The following is a 23,743-nucleotide window of genomic DNA, read 5'->3' as shown; positions in this document are numbered from 1 at the left end:
TGTTCTCGTATTTGATAGGCCTCTCTGCTTGTTCCAGTAGAAAGGTCATTCAAATCCAACGACGAATGATATGCCTCCATCTATGGACTCTGCCGTATATGAAGAAATGTCGATAAGTTCACAAACAATTGTTAGGCACTTGGAAGGAGCTCTGAAACTAATGACGAACACACGTATAAATAAACTCTTGGAAGATACCGTCTTACAAGCCAAACCGGGTTCCCGTAGTTTCTTTAGGAGGTTAACCTGGGTACTATTACACAGGGTACCATTGTGAGTACCAGTATCCAGGGTTTAGAATTGATGTAGGTAATCATAGTAGGCGAGCTAGGTACGTACCTTGCATTTGTAACATAAACTTCACTAGTCTGGGGTTCAACGGCGGCTTGTTTTGCTTTTTCTTTGGACGGCGCAGGCGTTGAGCGCTTAGACAGGCGAGACCAAGCCACTTCTCCCAAGGCTGACCAAAGCAAGAAGTCTGGCCAGGAATTTTGGCCGTGCGCATTTCTTTTCTGGCAGCGTAGCGCTGACAGTGTATCGTAAGATAGAGACGTTCAAAGACACCTGTGACGTCACCCAACACATACCCTAATCTTAACACACTATTATCAATGCCACGACGGGAATGACATGGCGCATGTCTTGGGTTTGGAGAAGTGATTTGAAGGACGGTGAGCTGAGAGCTGAAGTTTGCTGCGGTATGCAGGTAAGCAGACGCACCCTGTCCCTCCAATATTGTGGCGCGCTTCGCTGTCATCCAGGGATCCACCAAGCTATCTCGGCAGAGCTGTGCCACATCTTACGCGATCTCGTTGGAATTTTTGCTTTGTGCAAAATCCATGATCCATGATGCAGGTAATGCTGTGAGAAATCGCCCGTTGATGCTGACCGGTAGGTGGCGTGACAGAGCTTTACAGCCCTGCAGCCTTGCACTACGAGGGCTTGCAGTCTTACTTACTCGAGTCCATCACCGCCAGATTCTGTGATAATGTCATGTTCCCGAGCGCGTGCAGCACATGGCATGCCGACGCTCCTCCTCACGCCACGTTCACGAACATACAGCCGTTTGACTCGGGCCCTCGATAGTCGCAAGATAATCACCGCCAGCTAGGCAGAGAGACATGGGAGCCGCGCTCCAGCCGTAGACGCCTGTGCCTGGCTGGGGCAAGCGATGCATGCGAGATGCATATCATGTATCGACAGACTGTGTCTGGCTCGAAGCGTCATCGAAACCGGCCCAGGGGCGTAGAATCAGGATATTGGATCCGAGAGAGCATGCTGGATTGGGCCTGATGCCAAAGCCCTGCCCTCTCAGAGGCCAGCTGTGCGATGTGGGAATGTTGTTGTCCGACTAAGCCTTCGGGACCCCTCACAAAACTCCGACAAGGCGCCCCAGAGCAGTGACCAAACGCAGACTAGCGCCGGTGAAAATAGAATGATCGGCATGGCGCACTTGGACTTGGTCAGATACTTCTACTCGTCTGCCAGACCATCAAGCTTTCCAAGACTAGGAGAGGGCCCTCAACCTCATGCATGGCCAGGGCCCTAGCCCGCCAGGCAACCCGACCGGCATCAGCGCTGTATATCGACATGTCAACTAAACCACAGGGGCCCCGCTTCATGCGTGATGGAGGCACCACCACCACCGCTGCCGCCTGCAGCCGCTCCACAGCCTGCTGAAGTGGCTTCCCCAAAGCATACACCTTCAGCTATGCCTGCAGCTTCGCCCATTTCTCGGCTGCCTTACTCGGTAAGGGTTGGGAGCCAGCATCGGCATGTCTAGCTGCATTTGTCGTGTAACACGAGCAATACCGACATTTACTCGCATTCTGCCCACTGAGAATTCTCCGTTCGTCTGCTTAGGGCTGATATGCAGCTGTTTCTGACGCCCGCTTTGTCTGGGCTGGCGTTCATACTAAGCCAGCATCTATACCGCTCGTGTGCCGCACACCCTACGGACGGCGATCTTGGACAATGTCACGAGCCGCGCCTACACGATTCCATGGAATCATCATGCCAACTGCTAGTGGTGGGACTATCTGCCTCTACTGAATTGTGCCGTTTAGGGCTCCCATCTGATCCACTCATGAAGCAGGACCCATTTGCCATGCTCGTGGCTATATTACTTGTACCACCCAGTCTCCATCAGCCAGGTCAGCCTCCTCTTTTTTGTTTGTACATCAGATTTCCGGGGGTCTCTGCAACTTTGGGCCCTATTTCTTAGGTGCCTGACAGCTTTCCTTTGCATTTACGGCCTGTGGTTCGTCTTTCGTTAGTCCATCATGGTCTTTTCCATCTCAAGGGTAGCTACTACCCTCGGGCTTCTCTTGCCCACCGTTGCTTCATTCGCCGTATCTTACGAAGACCTTCGACCCAGAACGCCTGAGGTCCCTTGGAAGAAGACTGGGCTTTTCACTGGGCATAGCAAACGGCAGGGGTACGAGACTGCCTGCAATTTTGGCCCCGAGTCCAGAGGATGCTGGTATGGCGACTTCAACATTGATACGGATATGGACGTGTCATGGCCAAACACGGGGAAGACAGTCAAGTACCATCTGACTATCACAAATACCACTGGAGCACCAGACGGTTTCGAGAGGCCAATGCTACTGATCAACGGGCAATACCCAGGACCAGTCAGTGCCACATTAAACATACCAATAAATCATTTCTAATTCATGATAGACTATATTCGCTGACTGGGGAGATGACCTGGAGATCACTGTGACCAATAGCCTTGAAAACAACGGTACAGGTCTACATTGGCACGGTCTGCGGCAACTCGGAACGAATGAACAAGACGGTGTCAACGGCATCACTGAATGCCCAATCGCGCCCGGTGACTCCAAGGTCTACAAGTTCAAAGCAACTCAATACGGCACCACTGTACGTACCGCATGCTGTGCGACTTTTTGTTAGAACACGACTGATCGCCCCAGTGGTATCACTCGCACTACTCAGTGCAATACGGCGACGGCATTGTAGGGCCTCTGATCATCAGAGGACCTTCAACAGCAAACTACGATATTGATCTTGGCCCATTGCCCATGACTGATTGGTTTCACGCAACCACCTTCACCGTGAACGCTGCAGCCGTTCACGCCGCCGGTCCTCCAACCGCAGACAATGTTCTTGTCAACGGCACAATGACATCGGCTTTTGGTGGCAAGTACGGCGAGACAATCCTAACCCCCGGTAAAGCGCATCTGCTGCGCCTGATCAACGTTGGTATCAACAACTACCTCCATGTCGGCCTCGATGGACACAAGTTCAAGGTCATCTCGTCCGATTTCACGCCTATTGAGCCTTTCGAAACTGACAGCCTGGTCCTTGCAGTCGGTAAGTCAATCTAAAGTCGTGCCTATATGCAGGCCCGTTTCATTTAGCACAACATCTTCTTGTGCGACAATGTCCCCACCCACGAAAATACAGTCGCGATAACCACTCTTGATGGTGTCACTAACAAGATCGCCAGGCCAACGCTATGAAGTCATTATTAACGCGACCCAACCTATTGACAACTACTGGCTCCGCGTGGGCACTGGTGGTACATGCGATGGTCCCAATGCCAACGCTGCAAACATCAGGAGCATCTTCCGGTATGCTGGCGCTCCCAGCACGGATCCCACCACCACTGGCGAGCTTCCAACGGGCTGCTACGACGAGACTAACATTGTACCCTACGCCAAGACGACCGTTCCCCAGGAGATGCCGGAACAATTGACCGTAGGCTTCAACCCCAACTACACTAGCGATGTGACGCAAAACCAAGGCCTGGTACAATGGCTTGTAAACGGCAATCCCATGGCAATCGACCTCGAGGTTCCGACACTACAGTCAGTGCTGGATGGCAATGTTACCTTTGGAAACAACCGTCACGTCTTTGCTGTCGATGAGACAAACAAGGTAATTTCCTCCTCTTCTTACCGACCGGCCTGATGATTAACAAATGCTGCAGTGGCAATACTGGGTCATTCAACAGACCGCCACCAACCCACCACTTCCCCACCCAATCCATCTTCACGGCCACGACTTCTACGTCCTCGCACAAGTCGAAAATGCAGTCTGGAACGGCGACATTTCGACGCTGAAGACCGATAACCCCATTCGTCGCGACACGGCCGATCTTCCCGCTGGCGGTTACCTGGTTCTTGCATTCGAGTCTGACAACCCCGGCGCATGGCTCATGCACTGCCACATTCCCTTCCACGTTGCCGCCGGTCTCGGCGTGCAATTCCTCGAGCGCGAATCCGAAATCGGCGCCAAAGACGACTACGCAGAAATGCAACGGACATGCGCAAACTGGAAGTCGTACATTGATGACTTCCATCCAAATGGCATCTTGTTCCCCGGCGACTCTGGACTGCGTCGGTAAAAAAAAAAGTGCAGAAAGCAAGATCTTGTGTTTTTTTTTCTTTTTGTAAAGCCTGATTCAAGGCTGCGGTGGTTATCTTCTGTTTCGATGATGATGATGATGATGATATCAATGATACTCCACCCTCGTTTGCATTTTTTTTTCACCTTTTTTTTGCTTCCTTCACAAGAGCGTTCTTGGGTGGCTGGCTTTTACTTCTTTTTCTTCTCATGTCTCATCACATGCCCGTTAATGATAATGAATTTTTTGAAAAAAAAATGGTCGAGGGATCTTCGTTATCTCTCTCTCTCTCTCTCAAGCTTCAAACCTCTTCCTTCCGCATTTCACTTGACACCATATTGAACACACACACAACCGCATCTCCCTCGCCTTCTTCCCTACAACTACACACACACACACACACACAGAAAAAAAGAACTCTCGCCACCAACACTCACACCACCGCTGGCGTTGCAATAAAGCCCAGGCGCAGCCCCTTCGCTCCGTCCCGCTCCCGTCCCGCCTAGCCCCCAGCCTCTTTCCGTCGTTTCTTTTTTACCGCAGGGACACGACGACACCCTACACGGATGTGCAGCGTGCATACAGGCAAACCATGGTTCAGCGCCGTCTTAGCCCCGCATTAGCCACACCACCAGCGTCTATCCTCGTCTTCCGCGGCCCAGACGGAAGAGGCATGGGGTACGTAAGACACTGCTGCAGATGTAATAGCGCAGGAGAACTCGAGGTGGGGGTTTTTTTGTTAGTTGTGTTGGTGGTTGCTACTGTGTATAGCTTTGCTGTATGCGGTGCGAGCGAGGTACGGAGTAAGTCTGCCCACGACCACGTCCATGCTTTTACAAGTTTTGTTCATTTTTCACGCCGCGCTACCAGTACATGCTGTTTTCTAACAGAGTATTTTAATCGTACGAAGAACGAGCGCGTGTACCAACGAACCAACTAATAAACGAATCCATCTTAAGACAAGAAATGAAAAAGCCGTCATTTCATAGATGTACAGCATTAAAACACCTAGCCCTCCACCTCATCACACTGCTCTCAGGTCCTTCGCCTTCTACCCTTCGTATCCTCATATTCATGCGTGTTAATTTAGATTAAATCCTGCATTCCAGCTTTCATGCTTGTCGTTCTTTTTTCCCAAAAGCTGAGAAGGTACTTAGAAAGGGTGTGAAAGGGTAGCTACACATTAGCTTCTTATCTATAAGAAAGAAAGAAAAAAAAGAAGAAGAAGAAGGAAAGGGGAAAAAGAGCGTGCAAGGTATCCCTCTAATGACGTATTACTTGTTTTACATCCGTAGGTGTACGTATGCACTACTTCAGTGGAGCGAGGCGCCATCAAAAAGACAAAACGAAAGAACAAAAAACGACACAAACGCAAACAAAGTGGAAGCTGAACCGATAAAGTGCAATAAGAAAGGGTGGAGATTCAATTTTCTGATTGACTTTCTTGTGATACACCTACGCAAGTGATTTCGATATGTTGATGCAGTGGATTTGAGTAGGGTAACACAATAGAAGCATGACAAAATGATACTATCCCCTGTACCCTATTTTTTCGACTATTTACATACGAAGATTATATGTGTGTGTGGTAAAATCAAAAATGACCATGTGGTTGATGTTACCGCTCAGCGGGAGGATCCTGCTCGTCTCGCTATGGGTATACAAAGAGCTACGTGGCTGCACCACCACCACCAAACATGTGCAGATGTAGCACGAGAAAGCACCTTCTTCCCATCTCACGAAGCTGATGCCAAAGTCTCAGTCTGGGGCTCTTCAGCTCTTTCCTTACCCTTCAAACTGCCACTTGAACTAGGCTCGCCCTCTGTCTCCATCTTGGCTTCGCTACTCTTTTCCTCACTCTGCTGTTGCTGTTGCTGTTGCTGGTATGCCTGGGCTGCTTCTTGTCTCTTCCTTGCTTCTTCTTCTTGCCTTTGTCTCTCTTCCTGTGCTGCTACCCTCTCCTGTCGCTCTCTTTCTTCTTGCGCATGCACCATTCTCTCACCCACACCAGGGAATAGACTGGCAATGAAGAGTGCAAAGGCGCGTTCGACCCCACGCATGCTCTCTCGTATCCAGCCAAACCTCTGATCTTGCCTTTGCTGTAAGATGCGCCGAGCTGCTTCCTCTGGCGTCATGTTACCTCGCGGACGTTGGTTGGTGGGTTGGACCGCACGTTCGGCGATGGCTCCAATGTTGAGAAGAGCCTCAAAGTGGCGACGTAAAAAGTTGATATGGTCCTCGAACATGCCAATCTGTGCTAAATAGACGATGCCAGCAACGGCTCCCAGCATGAGAGGCCTGTAGATACTGCCTCCTCCGGCGAAGATGTAGACAAAGACAGCTAACTTGAAGATGAGCCACAAATGTCCGGCAATATTGGCCATGCGGTCGTTTTCGTCTGGTTGCGGTGCGTTGAGGTTTTCGTTTTGGTCTTGATTCTGTACCTGATCTCGTCCTCGGTTCTGATCTTGAGCCTGACCATCAGCCACTGGCGGCGCTGTTGGGGTTGGCTGCATATTGGCTATCTGATTGTGCAACTGGTTCGTCCCTTGCCCCATTTGTTGTCCCAGGCCGGCAATGAGCTGCCTGTTCTGTGCAAACTGACTCGAGAAAGTTTGAAACGGTAGAGTGGGCAGCGCAGGGGCTGTGGTGTATGTGCCTTGCTGATCGAAAAGAACTCCGACTGGACCTTGAGGACTCGACAAAAGGAATAGCTCCGCCGGCGCATCCGCTGGTATCGTTTGTGTAGCATGTTCTACTTGGGGATGGCTTGTAGTAGATACTGCCGGTGTTGTGGTGGACGCTACTAATGGTGTGTCTGGGGAACCTTCTGCAGTCCCGCTCTGTTGACGATCGAGCAGGATGTTCAACTCAACAGCATCAATCCTGAGTTCAGTCGCTGAACGCCGAAGGGCCACAACCTCAGGGTCTGTGGGAAGCAATGCCAGAGCGCGGTCAACAACATTTAGGTTCTGATTTACAGTGTTCAGATGCTGACGTAGGCGGTCGATTCGCCATGGTGGGATACTCAGTGACGGAGGTAGATTCAGCACGGAAAACCCTCCACCTTGTACACCAGGTTCGTCGGGGATTTGCAGCAATGCTCGGATATTATCCATTTCGCGTTTTGTTTCCTGGAAAATCCTTTGAATACGAGGCAACAAACGTTGGGTTTCATTGACCATGGGTAGTGTACCGGTTGGAAGCGGCGGACGGCCAAAAGCCAGCGCATGTGGAATAGTAAACGGAGCGACAGTCTGTGGTAGTCGCGCAGGTATGATCTGGTTATAGGTAACAGTCCAGCGGGCCCCGTTGTGAGTGATGCCATCTCGCCTTATCGCTTGGTCGCCGTTCCCGGGGAGGTTGGGCAGTCCTAGTGGTGGCAAAGGAGCTGCCTCGGGAGCTGGTGGGTGCGCTCCATCTGGAGCAGCTTGTGTGTCTTGATTCGGCGGCTCGCTCGTCCGGTCTAAAGGTTGCCCATCATCCCGTGGCCCCTGCTGTCCAATTGCTTGAGCGATTTGTTGTTGGAGCTGCGGGAGCAGATGCAGACCGATAGGGTTCACTTGTGCCGGTAGGCGGTTGGGTTGCGAATCGGGTCGAGGGTGTGGTATTGTTCGAAATGGATTCGTTTGCAGAGGGTTCACAGCGGGGCCATCTGGGGCCGGAGAGCGGAAGGAACTTGGTGGGACGGTCGCTGGTCGCGGAGCAGGCGGAGACGATGCGGGTTGAGGCAGCTCTCGTATGACCAAGTGGAGGCTTTGGTCTTTGCTCTCTCGTATCTATGCTCGGCGTTAGCAGTTGCTCGCCTGACAGTAGTGGCAACGTACGTTGTCGGCTCCAAACACGGCGCTCAACGTGTCGGCATCGTTGGCCACCACCCGCCCTCTGTATATCAGGCGCATGCGCTCGGGGGCAGGCTTCGAGGGCACGGCATTCTGTATACGACTCCGCAGCTCTTTCACCGTCGTGGAGGCGGGGATGTCGACAAAGTTCACGCCGCCCTCTACTTCGGCCGAGGGAGAAAGGACCTTGAGATTGATGGTTTGCTCTTCTTCGGCCATGATGTCCAGGTCAAGCCGTTACCGTGAGAGGATGGAGTGGTCCCGGTCAGCAAGTGGGCGACGTGTTTGCATACGTTGCATTTAAAGCTCCGGATTCGCCGTGACCACCGTGGCGGCTGCCATGCATATGTATGTGGTGAAGCGGGTGCGTGGGTGCCCTGCCACCAACGTGAACAATAGTGCGGATCCGGCTCTTTGCTGCTTATGTACTCTCTGGCACTTTGGGCGTCCCCGCGATGTGTGCACGCGATGCGACAAGTGAAGGAGGGATGCAACGCACCTCCGAAACCACGCCCGCAGCGCGCTAAGTAGGCCCCGGCGCCGGTGGATACGTCACTGGCTGGCCGGGCCTGTGCATTTTCCCACACGGCGCGAACGCCTTTGCCATCATCATCTCCTCGCCCCGCCATTGTGCGCCGTCCCCGCCTGGGATGATTGAGACGACAACAAGAGACCCGGCCCATGTATAGATGATGAACATGGCGTCTTCCTGCTCGCGCCAGCTCATGCGAGCCCCGCTCCGTCCGCGGTTTCACACACGCACACACGCACATGCACGCCGCCCGGCCCCGTCGCGCACCTTCACTTCGACTCGGGCGTCGTGCGACAAGCAGGATTTCCACCGCAAAGAGTCGTTTAGGTCACGGCTCAACTCGGCGCTCAAGAACACCAAAATCAAATGGGAGCCAATACCAATCGCACTCGGCATTGGCTTCCTCGGTGCATTCCAAGTGTACCGCATACAGCGCCGGGAAAAGCATACAGAGGCCGAGGGGCAAAATGGAGGCGAGGATGCCCAAGGCCGCCCCAAGAAGCGCGAGAGGATACGGCCAAGCGGGCCATGGACCGTCCAGGTCATGTCCACTCTGCCACTCAAAGCTCTTTCGCGCCTGTGGGGGCGCTTCAACGAGATCGACATCCCGTACTACCTGCGCGTGCCTGGCTTCAAGCTCTACTCTTGGATATTTGGCGTCAAGTCAGTCACAATCTCCAGTATTGACAGCTTCTGACTAATCGCCTATAGTCTCTCCGAAGTTTCAGAACCAGACCTACATGTATACCCCAACCTCGCCGCATTCTTCTACCGCACCCTCAAACCCGGGGTCCGCCCTCTAGATCCTAACCCCAATGCCGTCCTCTCTCCTGCAGATGGCAAGATTATCCAATTCGGTACCATTGAGCACGGCGAAGTGGAGCAAGTCAAGGGTGTAACGTACAGCTTGGACGCTCTGCTAGGCTCCACTAGGCCCAGCAAGCCAGATCACAATATTGCCAACTCGCAAGTCCGCGCCAGCGAGCACGAAAAGACGCCACAAGACGAAGAGGATACTGTTCGTGCAGACGAGGAATTCGCAAACGTAAATGGTATTTCGTACACGCTACCCAACCTGTTCTCCGGACCATGGCCCAAAGGCGGAAAGCCGGCCGAAATGCCAACGGATCAGTCTGTTCCATCGACTGCCTCGTCCGAAGCCGAAGTACGCGCCGACCTTGCTTTGAGCGAAGCACAACGCCCATGGTGGGCACCGGCGTCTCAAACGACACCCACAGTGCTCTACTACTGCGTCGTGTACCTCGCGCCGGGCGACTACCACCGGTTCCATTCGCCCGTGTCATGGGTTGTTGAGTCGCGCCGCCACTTTGCTGGCGAGCTCTACAGTGTATCGCCGTACCTGCAGCGCACCATGCCTGGTCTGTTCACGCTGAACGAGCGAGTGGTTTTGCTGGGGAGATGGCGCTGGGGATTCTTTTCTTACACGCCCGTGGGCGCAACCAACGTCGGTTCTATCAAAATCAACTTTGATCGTGAACTCCGTACCAACAGCCTGACCACGGACACTGCGGCAGATCGGGCAGCGGAGGAAGCGGCAGCGCGTGGTGAACCATACTCTGGTTTCGCCGAAGCTTCCTATACAAGCGCCGGCCGTGTCTTGGGAGGATATGCACTCAAACGCGGCGATGAAATGGGTGGGTTTCAGTTGGGCAGTACGATTGTCTTGGTGTTTGAAGCGCCAAAGGGCGTCCGACCTAGTTTAGACGAAGGCTTTAGCGGCATTCGCGGTGAGAGGAAAGGTGGCTTCAGATGGAACATCGAACAAGGGAAGAAGGTCAAGGTTGGCGAGGCGTTGGGTTATGTGGAGGAAGTCCTGTAACACATGGATCCCTTTACTCGAGGCATCCTATCCACACAAAAAAAGGATACCGCGCTGGAACTCCGACGGTTCTGTTGCGCGATTGCGACCGGTTCACGCATGGCATGTGGTGATTACTATGGGCCATATCTGTCTTTGATTGCCCGTCATGCTACCACCGACTTATCTACGCTTTGACCTTTGCCCCAACCTCAAGCGGAAGAAGGGCCTAAAAGCCTACGGCGCCGTTATCAATGTCGGACCTAGAAGGGCACAAGGCAGTTAGTTGAATTCCTCGGGCATGCCTAGCAGCGCCGCAATCTTGCATGAGCTGGACCTTTGATTGCATAGCCCGCTCTGACGCGCATGCATGCATGGCATTGCACTGCTCCTCTTGATGGCGCTGGATTGTCCCGCTGAACAGAGTGTTGAGGCAGTGGGCGAGAGAGAATAAGCCGGTGAACGCACTTCTAGAAGTGTCAGGCTTGGCATACTACTACTTATGCGGCGATGGATTGGATGGCGGCGGTAGGCAGGGGAAGCACAGGAGGCCTTGGAGGCAATTGGGGCAGCCAAGCCCACGAGCACATGTCAGGCGGCGGCCAAAAATAGCAGATGGGCATATGGAAGCTGGGGGCCGAGGAAGCGTGAGGGTGAGCTAGTAGGAGAGAGATACGGGGTGGGAGTGGGAGTGGGAGTGGGAGCGCAGGCAGTCCAGGTAGATGTATGTATGTAATCCGCCTCGAGCCGCGCTAGTCTGGTTCGGGCGGGCAACCCTGCTCGTGAGGCTTTGTGTGTACAGGACAAGGTGTATACAGGCACACGGGTACCACATGTCTCTCGCGCGCCGTGGATGGGAGACGCGGTCACGGTCGACCCGGCTCGACGTAGGCAGCACGACTTCGGGCCGGGCATGAGGAGAATGGGCTGATAAAGCAATGTGCGCACCGCTAGGGGTTGCTGATCTCTCATGGCTCCGTCCTAGTCGGCATGCTGGGTCCGGGGGGCCGCATGCAGGCACCTTGGACATGCCCATGTCGGGCCCAAAAGGCAAGGCTCTCGATATATACATAGGTACGCGCAGAGCTGCTCCCCCACTTGGCGTGCTCTCGGTGCGTGTGCAGCGTCGAGGGCGGCACGCAAAGGCGTTGAGCGTGAGGATGCAGACGGACTACCGATGCAGCATCGCGCAGAGGCAGCACCGGCACTGCCACCGCCGCCATCTCAGCACCAGTTTCCGCACTTGGTTGCACCGGCACGGGTCTTTTTTCCATTTGTCCAGCGGCGCTGCACGTGCGGCAAGGCTGGGGGCTGATGGCCCAAGACGCGCAGCAAGGTGACTCGGGGCGCTTTTGCTCTAGACAGCCGTTCGTTGCCCGCTGCCCGCTGCCCGTCGTTCATTGCCCGTTGCCCGTTGCCCGTTGCCCGTTGCTCAGGCGTGGTGGTTTATTATTAGCTGCGCGCATCGTCTCCGCCCCCGCCATCCTCAACTTGCTTCGCGGCGGAGCTTGAAGCTGCCAACTTTGCGATGCCTGCCTTTCCATGGACAAAGTCGAACAAGTCGCACCAGTCTGTCGAGAACTCGTCGCCGGGCCAATCGTCGCCTGTGCCATCAGCAAAGGACCTCCTCAATGACCCCGTCGCCGCCCCGCGATACCAGCCTTCAGACGGCCACCAAGCAGCGCTCCACATCCAGCAGCAGTCCGCTGTGCAGCAACAACAGCAACAGCAACAGCAACAGCAACAGCAGCAGCAACAGCAACAACAACAACAGCAGCAGCAGCAGCAGCAACAGAGCCCGCCCAGCTCGGCGCGCAATCGATACAGCGAACCCTCGCCCCAGCGAAGTGCAAGCCACAGGCTGAGCGCACACTTCTCCCTGGGCCAGGCGCCCCAAAACTACCAGCAGCAACCGGGCCCTCCGCCGCCCTCGCAAGCAAGCCTCGAGCCGCCAAACCACGTCTCGTACCCGCCCTCATCGCCCCCGCCCGCCTACGCCCCAGAGCCCAAGAAACAGTCGCTGCGCAGTCGCATTGCAGCCGGCGTCCGCGGCCACAAGGACGAGGAGGCCAAGGCACAGAAGAACAACGGCCTGAGCAGGCGCCAGTCAGTCCGCAAAAGCGAGCCTCGCACCCACGACTACCAAGCACAGGCCGACGGCCGCTTGTCGCCCTGGCACCAACATCACGGATCGTCGTCCCACTTGCCCGCCTCGAGAGAGCAGGACGAAGACGACCTGGATCCATACCTGCAGCAGGAAGAAAATCCCCAGGTGCCGCCCAAAGATATCCAGTACCAGCAAAACTTGCAACGGCCCAAACAATTTGCTTCTCAGCCGCATCAGGAACCCTACGTTCGGCCCCCACTTGGCAGCGTGAGCACGGAGGGCAGCTATTCGACCCAGGGCGGGGTAGAGCACTACAGCCCAGAGCAACACCAAGGGCAGGGTCAACAGCAATCACCACAACACCAAGGGAACCACCACCATCAACAGCCATTTCAAAGCTACCAGCCTGCTCCTCCGCACTCACAGGCTCCTGGCTCCTTTGCCGTCTTCAATACTCAAAACTCGTCGAGCTCGTTGCTGCAGAGCACTCAGCTGCATGGGCACAGCGCGCCAGCACAAGATAATCAACAAAATTATTATCAATATCAGCAGCAGCAGCAGTCGCAACAGCAATCGCCCCCATCGACCCAGACTCAGTCGTCGATAGACAACTCGCAGGGTTTGCATTCCCAACATCAGCCGCACTTTGCACCTCAGCTCCAACCACAATCCGATCAACAGCAGCAGCAGCAACAGCCGTCGCCGTCTCAGGTTCCACGGCCGATTTCGCAGCAGCAGTCCGAACTGCACGACCCACAAACGCCTCGACAGCATCTCCCTGCTGTTCCACAGATCAGGCAGGTCGAGCCACCGCCATCGCAACAACGCAGACCACTCTCGTCCCACCAGCTTGCCCCACCGTCGCCGCTGCAGCCTACGCCGTATCAACATTACGAAGCGCAGCCAGCCAAGCACCAGCAGTCATCCGATCTGCACCCACCGAGCAACACACCGCAAAACAAGGGGTCGGAGGTCATGACGCCTAGCGCTCCGGGCAGCAGCAGAAATATACCGCGGAAACCCAGCGAGGGTGGCCAGCAACCAGGGGTACTCTCGAGAGAGGTTTCTCTACTCACACAACCCCCTGCTTCAGGTCACGGCCAGCCAGCTGTATCGCCAGGTGTTGCGACGTTCGACGCCAACGTCGTACCTACAGCTTCCCAAGGACAACCAACTCGGGCCGAGAAGCAAGGGCAACAGGGTTCGGAAATGGGGCGAGGAACACCACCGCCGCGCGCACCTGCTTCGGAGATGACAGAGGAGGAGATTGAAAAAATGATCAAAGATCACGACGTTTTGCGTAAGTACCACGGTCTAGCAGCGCAGTCATTCTGTTCTAACATGCCACAGGCGAGAAGTACCAAAAGGTCAAAAGATACTTTTTCGAACAACAAAGCCAGGTCCACCAGCTCCAGAACACGCTCGCAAACCAGCGCCTTTCTCTTTCGCGCACATCGTGGGATGACAGTGAATACTCCACTCGCTTTAATCGCCTCGATGGGTTGATCGCACAGCTGTCTTTCTCTATCCGTAAGGACTGGAAGTCAATACCGCAATGGCTACATCCTGTAGTCAACAAGACAGCTGTCGAGACTGGCAAGCAGGAGATGACTGCAGTCGGCCGTGCCTTCATCTCGCATTGGCTTGTAGAGAACATATTCGATAAATACTTTCACCCCGACCTGGAGCCGGGTCTTTCGACACAACTGCAGTTGATTGTATCAAACATTCGGAAATTTTCGCCACCCTGCCATACTTCAGAAGAAGAAGACGCGCTTGCTGCAAAGATCATCAACTGGCGGCTGGCTACGCTAGAAGGTCTTGCGGACAACTTCAGAGAGCCACAGGCAACTAACTATCGAGAGACGCTTATTGGAACACTCAACGAGAAGTTGATTGCCTCTCTTCAAATGCACCTGAATGATCCTGCGCCTCCAGATCTCAATGGAGGTGTTCCCATGATCATTGAACTGGCTGTCAGCATTGCCCAACACTTGCCGCTGGAAAGTCGAGAAGTACACATTGAGTACTTCACGCCTGGCCACGGCATTGTGAGCGATCTGATGAAGCCAGAATCCGGCATCCCTGCCTTGACAGCCCCCATTCTCGAACTGGATGATGCTGATAGGGCTTCTGTCAGAAGTATGGCATCGAAACATGATGATAACATCTCCATTGCGGAGCAAGATCAAGCACAAGCACAAGGGCAACAGCCTCCAAAAGAAGACAAGAAACGCAGCATGTTTGGATTTGGTGCTACAAAGAAAACAGCTTCTCCTGCTTCCCTCGGCAAGCGAGAGTCATCGCTGGGCCAAGGAGGCAGCCAGCAGAGTCTGACACAGAATCCTCAGAGCAACGCCAATGGCGCAAAGGACGAGTCTGTGCCACCTCGTGTTCGTATGGCTGTCGGACTCGCAGTCGAGATTCGCGGCAAGACCGTGTTGATCAAGGCTCCGGTTTACAGCACATGAGGCTGCTAGAGGCGATTATTATGAAGACGCAGGATAATGTGTCTTTTGGATTGCGCGATCTAGCAAGCAAGCGTTTCAGCATTTTGTTGTCATCATCTCACAGGTACAAATCTTGTATGCGGTCGGATTTCGGATTGGATATGCTTTCACTCTCAATGGCTATACCCAGGACACTTAACATCTGTTCATAAACTTCGCTTTACTATGTCTGGATGTGCATTAGTACCCTCGTTGCTATCATGTGTAAATGCAACCAGCCGTTGTGGCCGAGTGTCATGAATACATGGCCGTGCGACGAATCGCATTCACGCTAGTTGCGGCCGCTTCGAGCGCTCATTGGTCAAATGTCCGAATGCCTTTTGTTTACCGGACCAAACATCATCGTTCCAAAGCCCTCGTGACCCCCGCTCCATATCTAACGCCATGGAGAATATACATATATCGGAGCAAATTAAATGTCAGCTTCCTTGTCAAAGGATCGCATCCAGCAGCTACTGACCCAAATCAGCTTCCGCGCTGGCTGTTCCTTCACCGGCCGCGACACATACAGCATATGTTAATGGCGCACGCTTGCAAATACGATGCCTCTCCACCTTTGAAATTGTGCGAAGCATAATAGTACCGTCTACCCATGACTTGCGCACTTCGAAGATTGCATGGTCACCTCCCGTCACCTCGCTCTTGACGTCGTCGACACCCACATCTTCGCCCACGACCACACCTCCACGCCGCTCGTCACGGACACCGCGCCCCTGCTCGAACCGCGTCCTCATATACGACGATGATGTGGCGCGCGTCTACGATCTTCGCGACGAGAAATGGAATGCTGTCATCAGCAATGGATCGGGAGGCATGGGCAAGAACGTGCACGTCGAGTTTGGCGGCAACGAGCATGAGGTGCTTGTCTGGACCGATTTCACCGCATGTGTCAAGATATGGTGTCTCAAGACGGGCCGGGCTGTAGAAATACGCGACCCAAAGTTCCCTGGCAAGGACGGCAAGGGCTGGGGATACCGACCTTGTGACGACACGGGGTCAAGGGGCGGAGGACGGGGACGTGTTCTGGCGCTGTTGTGTCGCGCATCAGGGACAGATATCTTGCTGCTCCTCGCCGCGCAGACATACAAGGTGCTGAACCGAGTCGAACTCGCGACTACAGATGCCGCAGGGCTGAAATGGAGTCGCGATGGGCGTTGGTTAGCCGTCTGGGACGCCGCGTCTGCCGGCTACAAGCTGTGCATCTACACCGCTGACGGACATTTGTACCGCACCATACTCCGCGAAGCTGCCGAAGACGCCAGCGAGTGGGATGTAGAAGGCCTGGGCATCAAGAGCCTGGAATGGGTCCCTGGACACGAACGTCTCGCAGTTGGTGGTTGGGATCGCCGTGTTCGCATCCTCTCTACACGCACATTTGCACCTGTCGTGTTCCTCGACCACACTCCAGTCATAGATGTGCCCAGCGCACCTGTGTATAGCGAACAAGTCGACAGTCGGGGCAACCGCAGCTTCGTAATCGCACAGCAGCCTGTCACGCCGCCAAAGGCCGCTTTGGAGAAGAACGAGACTGCGCATATGAAGCAAGGCATCGGCATGCTGGGCTTCAACTCTGAGGGAACAATGTGCGCGAGCAGAGACGATAGTACCCCCTGTACAGTTTGGATCTGGGATATAAGAAGCCTACGACCACGCACAATAATCATGATGCACGCGCCTGTCAAAGCGCTCCTATGGCATCCCAACGACCCCAATCGCCTACTCATCCAAAGCTCGCATGACGACCCCATCGTATACTTATACACGGCCTCACACCGCTCACACCCAGCCTCATCCGCAAGCTCGTCCTCGACAACACAACTCGCACCAGCCATCATCTCCCTCGCCTCGCACATCTCCAAGCCCGCAGTCTCAGTCCCCGCCCGGTGCACAACCTCGTGGCTCTCCACGCCCGCAGCCAAGAATCCCTGTTTCATCGTCGCCCACAGCCAAGCTTCCGTGCTTGTCTGGCCAGATGGAAAAGACGTGCTTCGGCACTCTGGCCACCAAGACAGCGACCATGACGACGACGGCGACGAAGTTGAAGCAGAAGAAGAAGAAGAAGCAGCAGAAGAAGAAGAAGCAGAAGAAGAAGAAGAGGGCTCAGACGACAGTCTATACGACATCTTGACAGGACGCACCCCCATACCAGACATGAGGCACAGCATCGATGTCGACGCCATACATAGCGACGGCGACGACTTAGGCGATAGCATAGGCACACTACAGGGTCTCGACGACACGTTTCGCGGCAAGAGGGCTGAGCGCGAGCGCGAGGCCGAACTGCATGACGAGTACACGTTCCATGAACATGAGGAGGGTGTGTTGGGTGATAGTGGTATGAGTGAAATGTTTTAAGCCTGTCTTCTTATAATTCTTCTTCTTTTTTTTATGGAAGGGGGACTTGCATCTATGCTTGCTTGTTGTTTTCCCAAGTGCTCATTCACACGCGTAAAGTCTATGTGTGAACGCCAGTCTTGTGTAAGATGCGATTCTAGTTCCCCGGGGAGAAACACCTTTGGCTTCGGACGTTGTATACGCAGTATCACGCAGTTTTGTCTAGTGTAGTGTAGGTATCAAGCACCGTTGTAGTGAGTGCTACGATTGAACAAAAAAAACAGATATGTTATATTGGAATTGCTTTTTCGAGGAGTTATGTTATTCAAGTATATCTGGCATATATATAATACCGAATACGTCCATCTCTCATGTCGAGTTGAAAGTTAAAAAGGTGCGAAAGAAAAGAAAGAAAAAAAAGAACGAAAAAAATGGTTACATTTCCCCATGACCACTCCACTCCCACTCCCCTCCTCTCTTCTTCTACTTCTTCTTCTTCTCATCCTCAAACCCCCACCGCCCCGTCTGATCCAAGCCAAGCGGATTCTGCCCCGTCTGTTCCTTGCCAGCAATCTTCTCAGGCTTACTATAGCTATCTGCGTTTTTGCCGCCGAGGATCTCAGCGCGCTCGTCCTCGTGGCCTAGCAGCGGGCCCAGGGCGCCGCGCGTGGTGCCGCCGAGGCCTTCGCCCAGCGGGCCGGTGACGAATTTCTCGAGGGGCGCGCCGACGGGGCGCAGGGCCGTGTTGAGCACGTTGCCTGTGGGAAGGCGAGTTAGGAGCGTGAGGTAGGTGAGATTTGGGGATTTGGGGATTTGCGATGGAGACGTGCTAAATGCAGAGGGATGAGATGAGGTGTAGATGCAAGACGACGTACCGACTGGATCGCCGATTCCACTCAGTAAGCCTCCGGTTCCTTTGCTCTCTTCTTGGGTGTCGGATTGAGGCTCCGTGGGGATGTGGTCTTGGGTCTGCTGTTCTTTCTTGTCTTCGGCCATTTTGATTTCCTTTCTGTTTATGCTCTTGCTTTCTTGACTCGATGTGTGTTGGAATCAAGACTAAAAGTCGATGCTTGATGCGGTTTGTTTATAAGGTTACTTCTTGTGGTGTATGTAAATTCAAGTGGGAATCTGTGAATCTGGTATGGAGTGAAGAGTATGGAGATGCAAACCAAGATTCGCTGACTTAGACTGACGACTTTATTAGTCTTGTAGCAGCTGAACTGGCCCAAGTCATGGCTGTGTTAGATCAAGCTTTCGAGTGGGTTGTGACGTCAGACGTGAGGTTTGACGCGTTACAAGATTGGCGGGGCTCCGTACGCGACCAAGGGATCGACACATTCATCGCCACACACGGAAACATCACAGCGTTTGCAAAGCAGTGGTATGTATTGAGAAGAGTAGAGAATTAGTGTACAGGAGGCCTGTGTGCATCCAGAGCACAGGAAAAGGCCAAAACATGATCATCTGGTACGCGCCATAGCCTCGTCGCCCTTGACGCGCAACTCCTTCAAAAGCAGGGGTCGTTAGAAGGAACATTCAAAGTGCAAGGATCATTGACAGCCACTTTGCTCAGAGGCCTCGTAAAATGCAAAAGCAAATAGAATAGGTGTAATGTCATAAGCCACTTTTGTCTTGCAGGTAAAGCAGAAGTATTGCAATGTGACGTGCCAATATCGCTCCTGGAAGAGCATCCTGGCAACTCGGGACAAAGATGTCGTATTCGACTATATCTGAAATGTCAGTGAGTACTTTGCTAGCGTCCACTCGCATGACCTACCGGGAGACGGACAGCAGTCGGAGCCTGATCATCCCGCGACGGTAGGACGAGCAGTTGCGTTGATATCTTCCTTGGTGTGGTGCGCATAGATGGCAACATCCACTTCTTTACCGAGCTTGTATCCCACTTTTGGAAGTCGACCGACACGCGTGAACTTGCATTCGGTGAGGAATCGGCCCTGCCACTCCCTCTCTGCATCTTCGCCGTGCTCATGATGAACATTAAGCAGGATAGTCTTGACGACTCTTGAGGGCCCAGTCTTGAGGTACTCGTAGTTGTTGATGTACTCGTATCCACCACGGACACGGTAACTGGTGTCTACTATCTCCAGAAGCCGATCCATAAGACACTTGCCGATTCCTTTACACACGAAGCCCGGATGAACAAACAGCTCCATTTGAAAAGTATAGCGGAATAGACTCGCCTGACCGCAGTAGTCATCCAGATTGATGTACCCAACGACCTTCTCGTGGACATAACCTGGAGTAACTCGAGACCGGTTGCTTTTCGAAATAGCTACCAAGTACGGGTGGCCTGCACTGGTAATGTCATTGACTCGCTGACGGATCTGGGCGTCGGTGCGGACGTCAAACTCGTGTGTGTAGATGGAATTCTCGACGTAATAGTTGTATATCTCCTAAGCTCAAAGTTAGCAACTCACGTAATTTGCAGCCTACAAACACACGCAACATAATCATCAGAACAATCATGCAGTTTTGTACTTACACCAATAGCATGGATGTCTGCTGGCTGAACAGGACGAAGGTAAATGTTGGCCTTGGGGCGGATGCGGCGGTCTTCCATTACGGGCATCGGGAACTTCGATTCGGGAACCGGGCGAGTGCGTCTGGCCAACGTACGGCGTTGCTTCTCTTCCATACGCTTCTTTTTTTCCTGGATCTTGTCTACAACCGAAGCCAACTTCCAAGACTCTATGGGATTCTCTGGGTCTGTAAGATCGACCATGGCATCCGGTACTGGGAGAGCGTTCAGGTAACAGCTCGCATGTCCAAGTTGCTGTTGGCCCTGGCCATTCTTTTGCACCAACTCTGAGTAGACCACGTCCTCGTACAATTCCCACCAAGGTTGGTAGCCTGTGAGGTCGATATCATCCAGTGGTTCCGGTTGCGAAGCAGAGATCGTCTTCCAAGACTCTCTCAGAGTAGTACCTTCAACCTTTGCCTCAAGCCAATAGCGAGGCGCTAGCTCTTTACACACTCCGCCATTGTCGATGAATGTATTTGGTAGGTAATATACGGGCTTGCAACACTCTGGAGCATGTCCGTTCATCCATTGCTCTATGTGTTGGCCAAAGTGACGGTCTGCATGTCCCTTGCGAGCGGACCACGATTCGGGGGCGGGCAGCCAATCGCCGTTCCAGTCTAGCAATTTCTTGACGTCGTAGTCAGGGTCCCCGTTGCTGTTGGATCTGCACTCGATACCGCCATCACTGCCGTCACTGGAGGAAGCGCATCTCATGTCCTTGGCCTTTGGCCAGACTGTCTTTTTGTGGGGCTGATTATTGCGAGGCCAACGCGGATTTCCGGGTTTCTTGGTAGCAGGCGCAGGCTTGGGCTTTGGCTCGTCCCAACGGACGTTGAAATCTGCAGGCAAGGCTACATCATGTTTCTCTTGCTCTACAGGCTCCTGCAAGGTAGTTGGTGGCGAAACCGGTGTTGCTTGATGCGAGTTGACGCGGTTCCTGCAACCACATTAGAAGTGCAAAGACAGAGACAGCAGCAGTTTAAAATGCAAAATGCAAGAAGGGGACTCGATTCACAAGGGGAGAGCTTACGGAGTCGAGTCGGGCTTGGAGGCACCAGTCGCCTTGGACTTTTCCGAGGATGCAGGCGAGACGTTGGCGGCAGCGCTTCCATTTCCTAGATGTGCTTTCGCGCTGTTGGCAGACGTGCGATTGCGCAGGTGAGGGGGAACATAGGCTTCTCTCCGTAAGGAAGTCATGTTGGTCTCTTTTGGTCTTCTCTTCTTGTTGTACGGCGATTTATTTTTCGAGGGACCCAGGGATATGGGCGCCTGCTTGGCTGTGGTTGAAGTTGGGGTTGAGTTGTTCGCAGGCGTAGCTGTTTTGGCGCCGTGGTAGGATACTGAGGCAGCTGTGGGGGCCTGTGATTTGCGTCGGTGTCGCCTAGGGTAAGGTGAAGGATCCGTCTGCGGCGCTAGCTTACAATTTCCAGCATCTGTTGCTATTGTGTGCGTTCCTCCAATAGCCTTGTGACGTAATGGCTTTGACTGGGGCCAGCGTGAGCGGTTTTTACACGGCGTCTGTTCCTGTTTGCTCTATTAGTGTCACGGTGAAGGACGAGTCAAGCAAACTCGGAAGTACGAGAAGGCTGTTGAAAGCGATCAGAAGGCCAGATGTCGTCTTGTGCGACACTCACCATAAGCGGTGAGTGCAAGACAAACATGGAGTCGCTAGGATTGAAACGACTTACTGCAAGCTTTGCAAGATCCTCCTGCTGCTGCCAAGTCATGACTTCACTGTCTGGTTGCTTTGGGGTGCTGGTTGCAGCGTCGAGAGATTCCCATTCGGGGGGTTGGAGCACCGGCGGCTGTGGCATTGAGCTGCGAGGGCAGAAGCTTCTGGTGACTCTGCTCATGACGCAAGCTGCAGTGCACGTCCAGACAGGAGGAAGGCGCTGGTGTAGTCTTGGATACGGAAGGAACAGCCAAGCAGGTGCAGAGGTAGGGGGATGGAATGTCTAATGGTGCAGCCTTATTCTTAGCTGGGTGAGCCTGATACATGCGGTGATTTTCTGTTGTTCTCTCACCCAAGGCGATTCGGTTTATATCGCAAGGGCAATAGGGAGGCTCCCAAAAAGGCTTTTATTGTCTCTCCTTTAACCATGGTATGATGGAGTATCACCAGGCTAATCATCCACAGCGGCCCACCAATGACGATGGGCGGATTACTCTCACCTCGACCTGCATGGCGATGTTCTATCTTGCAATTTCAGCATAGAAGAGATTTCTATAGAATATTTGGAGCAGCGTCAAGCCGACTGCTAAGCGTGGTGAGTTGGCGTTGAATGCCGGCGTCCGCAAACGGTTTAGCCCCAAGCGGATGCAGGAAGCCCATGCTCACATTGTCTTGTTTCTGCCTGGCAGGACCTGTCTCCCAGAATAAGCAGCACAAGATGCTTTCGATATTGCGAAAGGCTCGTCTAAAGGACAAGGAAATGCGCATCCTGATGCTGTGCGTGCCTGCACAATGCTGGGTTGGTCGTGGCGGACGCTGACAGCATCAGGGGCCTGGACAATGCGGGAAAGACGACCATTGTGAAGAAGATCATGGACGAGGACGTCAACAGCGTCAGCCCGACGCTCGGCTTCATCATCAAGACGATCGACTACGACGGGTACGTGGGACGAGCCTGGCTTGCAGTCGGCAACTAACCGGACAGCTACAAACTAAACATATGTATTTGGTCTGCCTGCTCGCGGACAGGCGCATGCTGACGCCACAGGGGACGTCGGGGGGCAAAAGACGCTGCGGACGTACTGGAAGAACTACTTTGAGAAGACGGATACGCTCATCTGGGTCGTGGACGCGACTGACCGGGAGCGCATCGACGACTGCAGACAGGAGCTGGCCGGGCTGCTGCTGGAAGAGGTGCGTGCAGGCATGATGCTTCAAGAGACGGGCAGCTGACATGAGCAGCGCCTATCAGGCGCCAGCCTGCTGGTGTTCAAGAACAAGAGCGATGTCCCCGGCTCCATGACGGAGAACGAGATGCGCGCGGTGGGTTTGGATTTGCGGCTGACAGGCTGACGAACATGTTGAGCCTGGCTGGCCGGCCCATGCAGCGTGCTAACGGGGTACAGGGCTTGCAGCTCGACGCCATCAAGACACACAAGTGGCACATCGTGGCGTGCAGTGCCATGACGGGGTTGAATCTGCAGCAGGGGCTGCAATGGGTTGTCGACGATGCAAAGGCGCGCCTGTTCCTGTACTGAGGGGCGGCGCCCAGGACGAGGACGCGGCATGGGGCCTATGGCTATGGGGGCGGTGCGGACGTGCCAGGGGCGACGCCGCCCGAACAAAGGCAAAGGGCAGATACGGGTAATAGTGCAGCAGTAGTCTCAACCACTAACATGTGGAGCTGGCGTCGCGGCTCGACGTCGACAGCATAAACAAACACGCCCCCAAGGCCGTCTCCACGACCTGCGTCTGCTGTTTTCTTCTCCATTCGTTCGCTTGCCCGTGCTGCTGCCCTCGCCCTCGCCCTCGCCGCCCTCTGCACCCGCATCCTCTGCCGCCGCGTCGTGGCCAAGCATGAGGTAACCGAGTCGCTGTAATTTGACGACCGCCTAGCTCCGAGATCCGCCTGCGAGGGATTCCCTTCACTGCCGAGCAGCCTCAGCCCCTGCGAGCAACTGCTGTAGCCCGAGTCTGAGTGCACTGGCCCGAGTCTGCCAGCCCACGCAC

At 54.0% G+C, this 23,743-nt stretch overlaps 8 protein-coding genes across 8 annotated transcripts; 5 read left to right on the top strand and 3 right to left on the bottom strand.

Moving 5' to 3' along the window:
* The first annotated feature begins 2,156 nt into the window (after positions 1 to 2,156).
* SETTUDRAFT_163983 (uncharacterized protein) lies at positions 2,157 to 4,603 on the top strand. The gene is made up of 5 exons (XM_008029552.1): positions 2,157 to 2,636; positions 2,686 to 2,886; positions 2,940 to 3,339; positions 3,476 to 3,906; positions 3,959 to 4,603. The coding sequence occupies exons 1-5, from the start codon at positions 2,283 to 2,285 to the stop codon at positions 4,373 to 4,375; spliced, it is 1,803 nt and encodes a 600-aa protein (XP_008027743.1). The 5' UTR covers positions 2,157 to 2,282; the 3' UTR covers positions 4,376 to 4,603.
* A 1,306-nt stretch (positions 4,604 to 5,909) lies between these two features.
* Positions 5,910 to 8,670, bottom strand: SETTUDRAFT_42412 (uncharacterized protein). The gene is made up of 2 exons (XM_008028905.1): positions 8,203 to 8,670; positions 5,910 to 8,154 (listed from the first exon to the last, which is right to left on the bottom strand). Exons 1-2 carry the CDS (start codon positions 8,434 to 8,436, stop codon positions 6,112 to 6,114), a joined length of 2,277 nt encoding a protein of 758 aa, XP_008027096.1. The 5' UTR covers positions 8,437 to 8,670; the 3' UTR covers positions 5,910 to 6,111.
* Positions 8,671 to 8,840: 170 nt separating this feature from the next.
* SETTUDRAFT_163981 (uncharacterized protein) lies at positions 8,841 to 10,616 on the top strand. Its single transcript, XM_008029551.1, has 2 exons — positions 8,841 to 9,412; positions 9,461 to 10,616. Exons 1-2 carry the CDS (start codon positions 8,916 to 8,918, stop codon positions 10,587 to 10,589), a joined length of 1,626 nt encoding a protein of 541 aa, XP_008027742.1. The 5' UTR covers positions 8,841 to 8,915; the 3' UTR covers positions 10,590 to 10,616.
* Positions 10,617 to 12,094: 1,478 nt separating this feature from the next.
* On the top strand, positions 12,095 to 15,344 carry SETTUDRAFT_163979 (uncharacterized protein; the record flags this gene model as incomplete). Its single annotated transcript, XM_008029550.1, has 2 exons — positions 12,095 to 13,975; positions 14,026 to 15,344. Coding segments are annotated over 2 exons (3,002 nt in total), but the record flags the coding sequence as incomplete, so codon positions are not given.
* Positions 15,345 to 15,569: 225 nt separating this feature from the next.
* SETTUDRAFT_179804 (uncharacterized protein) lies at positions 15,570 to 17,723 on the top strand (the record flags this gene model as incomplete). The annotated part of the gene is made up of 2 exons (XM_008029549.1): positions 15,570 to 15,603; positions 15,655 to 17,723. The coding sequence occupies 2 exons, from the start codon at positions 15,570 to 15,572 to the stop codon at positions 17,538 to 17,540; spliced, it is 1,920 nt and encodes a 639-aa protein (XP_008027740.1). The 3' UTR covers positions 17,541 to 17,723.
* Positions 17,724 to 17,814: 91 nt separating this feature from the next.
* SETTUDRAFT_163978 (uncharacterized protein) lies at positions 17,815 to 18,651 on the bottom strand. Its single transcript, XM_008029548.1, has 2 exons — positions 18,395 to 18,651; positions 17,815 to 18,277 (listed from the first exon to the last, which is right to left on the bottom strand). The coding sequence occupies exons 1-2, from the start codon at positions 18,513 to 18,515 to the stop codon at positions 18,003 to 18,005; spliced, it is 396 nt and encodes a 131-aa protein (XP_008027739.1). The 5' UTR covers positions 18,516 to 18,651; the 3' UTR covers positions 17,815 to 18,002.
* Positions 18,652 to 19,324: 673 nt separating this feature from the next.
* Positions 19,325 to 21,914, bottom strand: SETTUDRAFT_90009 (uncharacterized protein; the record flags this gene model as incomplete). The annotated part of the gene is made up of 4 exons (XM_008029547.1): positions 19,325 to 19,933; positions 20,023 to 20,998; positions 21,092 to 21,579; positions 21,750 to 21,914. The coding sequence occupies 4 exons, from the start codon at positions 21,912 to 21,914 to the stop codon at positions 19,325 to 19,327; spliced, it is 2,238 nt and encodes a 745-aa protein (XP_008027738.1).
* A 537-nt stretch (positions 21,915 to 22,451) lies between these two features.
* On the top strand, positions 22,452 to 23,271 carry SETTUDRAFT_90412 (uncharacterized protein; the record flags this gene model as incomplete). Its single annotated transcript, XM_008029546.1, has 6 exons — positions 22,452 to 22,510; positions 22,563 to 22,673; positions 22,719 to 22,735; positions 22,782 to 22,927; positions 22,976 to 23,056; positions 23,140 to 23,271. The coding sequence occupies 6 exons, from the start codon at positions 22,452 to 22,454 to the stop codon at positions 23,269 to 23,271; spliced, it is 546 nt and encodes a 181-aa protein (XP_008027737.1).
* Between the last annotated feature and the right edge of the window lie 472 nt (positions 23,272 to 23,743).

This window comes from Exserohilum turcica (genome assembly GCF_000359705.1).
Source record: "Exserohilum turcica Et28A unplaced genomic scaffold SETTUscaffold_3, whole genome shotgun sequence".
In the NCBI taxonomy this organism is placed as follows: Eukaryota; Fungi; Ascomycota; class Dothideomycetes; order Pleosporales; family Pleosporaceae; genus Exserohilum; species Exserohilum turcicum.
This window is presented reverse-complemented; position numbering and strand designations above follow the sequence as displayed.

Excerpts from the sequence above, each read along its gene's own strand:
- SETTUDRAFT_163981 (XM_008029551.1), top strand. The coding sequence starts at position 8,916 with ATGGCGTCTTCCTGCTCGCGCCAGCTCATGCGAGCCCCGCTCCGTCCG. Across the intron at positions 9,413-9,460 it reads TCTTGGATATTTGGCGTCAA|TCTCTCCGAAGTTTCAGAAC; the intron begins GTCAGTCACAAT and ends AATCGCCTATAG.
- SETTUDRAFT_42412 (XM_008028905.1), bottom strand. The coding sequence starts at position 8,436 with ATGGCCGAAGAAGAGCAAACCATCAATCTCAAGGTCCTTTCTCCCTCG. Across the intron at positions 8,155-8,202 it reads CCGTGTTTGGAGCCGACAAC|ATACGAGAGAGCAAAGACCA; the intron begins GTACGTTGCCAC and ends CGCCGAGCATAG.
- SETTUDRAFT_163983 (XM_008029552.1), top strand. The coding sequence starts at position 2,283 with ATGGTCTTTTCCATCTCAAGGGTAGCTACTACCCTCGGGCTTCTCTTG. Across the intron at positions 3,340-3,475 it reads CAGCCTGGTCCTTGCAGTCG|GCCAACGCTATGAAGTCATT; the intron begins GTAAGTCAATCT and ends CAAGATCGCCAG. Across the intron at positions 3,907-3,958 it reads CTGTCGATGAGACAAACAAG|TGGCAATACTGGGTCATTCA; the intron begins GTAATTTCCTCC and ends CAAATGCTGCAG.
- SETTUDRAFT_163978 (XM_008029548.1), bottom strand. The coding sequence starts at position 18,515 with ATGGCCGAAGACAAGAAAGAACAGCAGACCCAAGACCACATCCCCACG. Across the intron at positions 18,278-18,394 it reads TGGAATCGGCGATCCAGTCG|GCAACGTGCTCAACACGGCC; the intron begins GTACGTCGTCTT and ends GCCTTCCCACAG.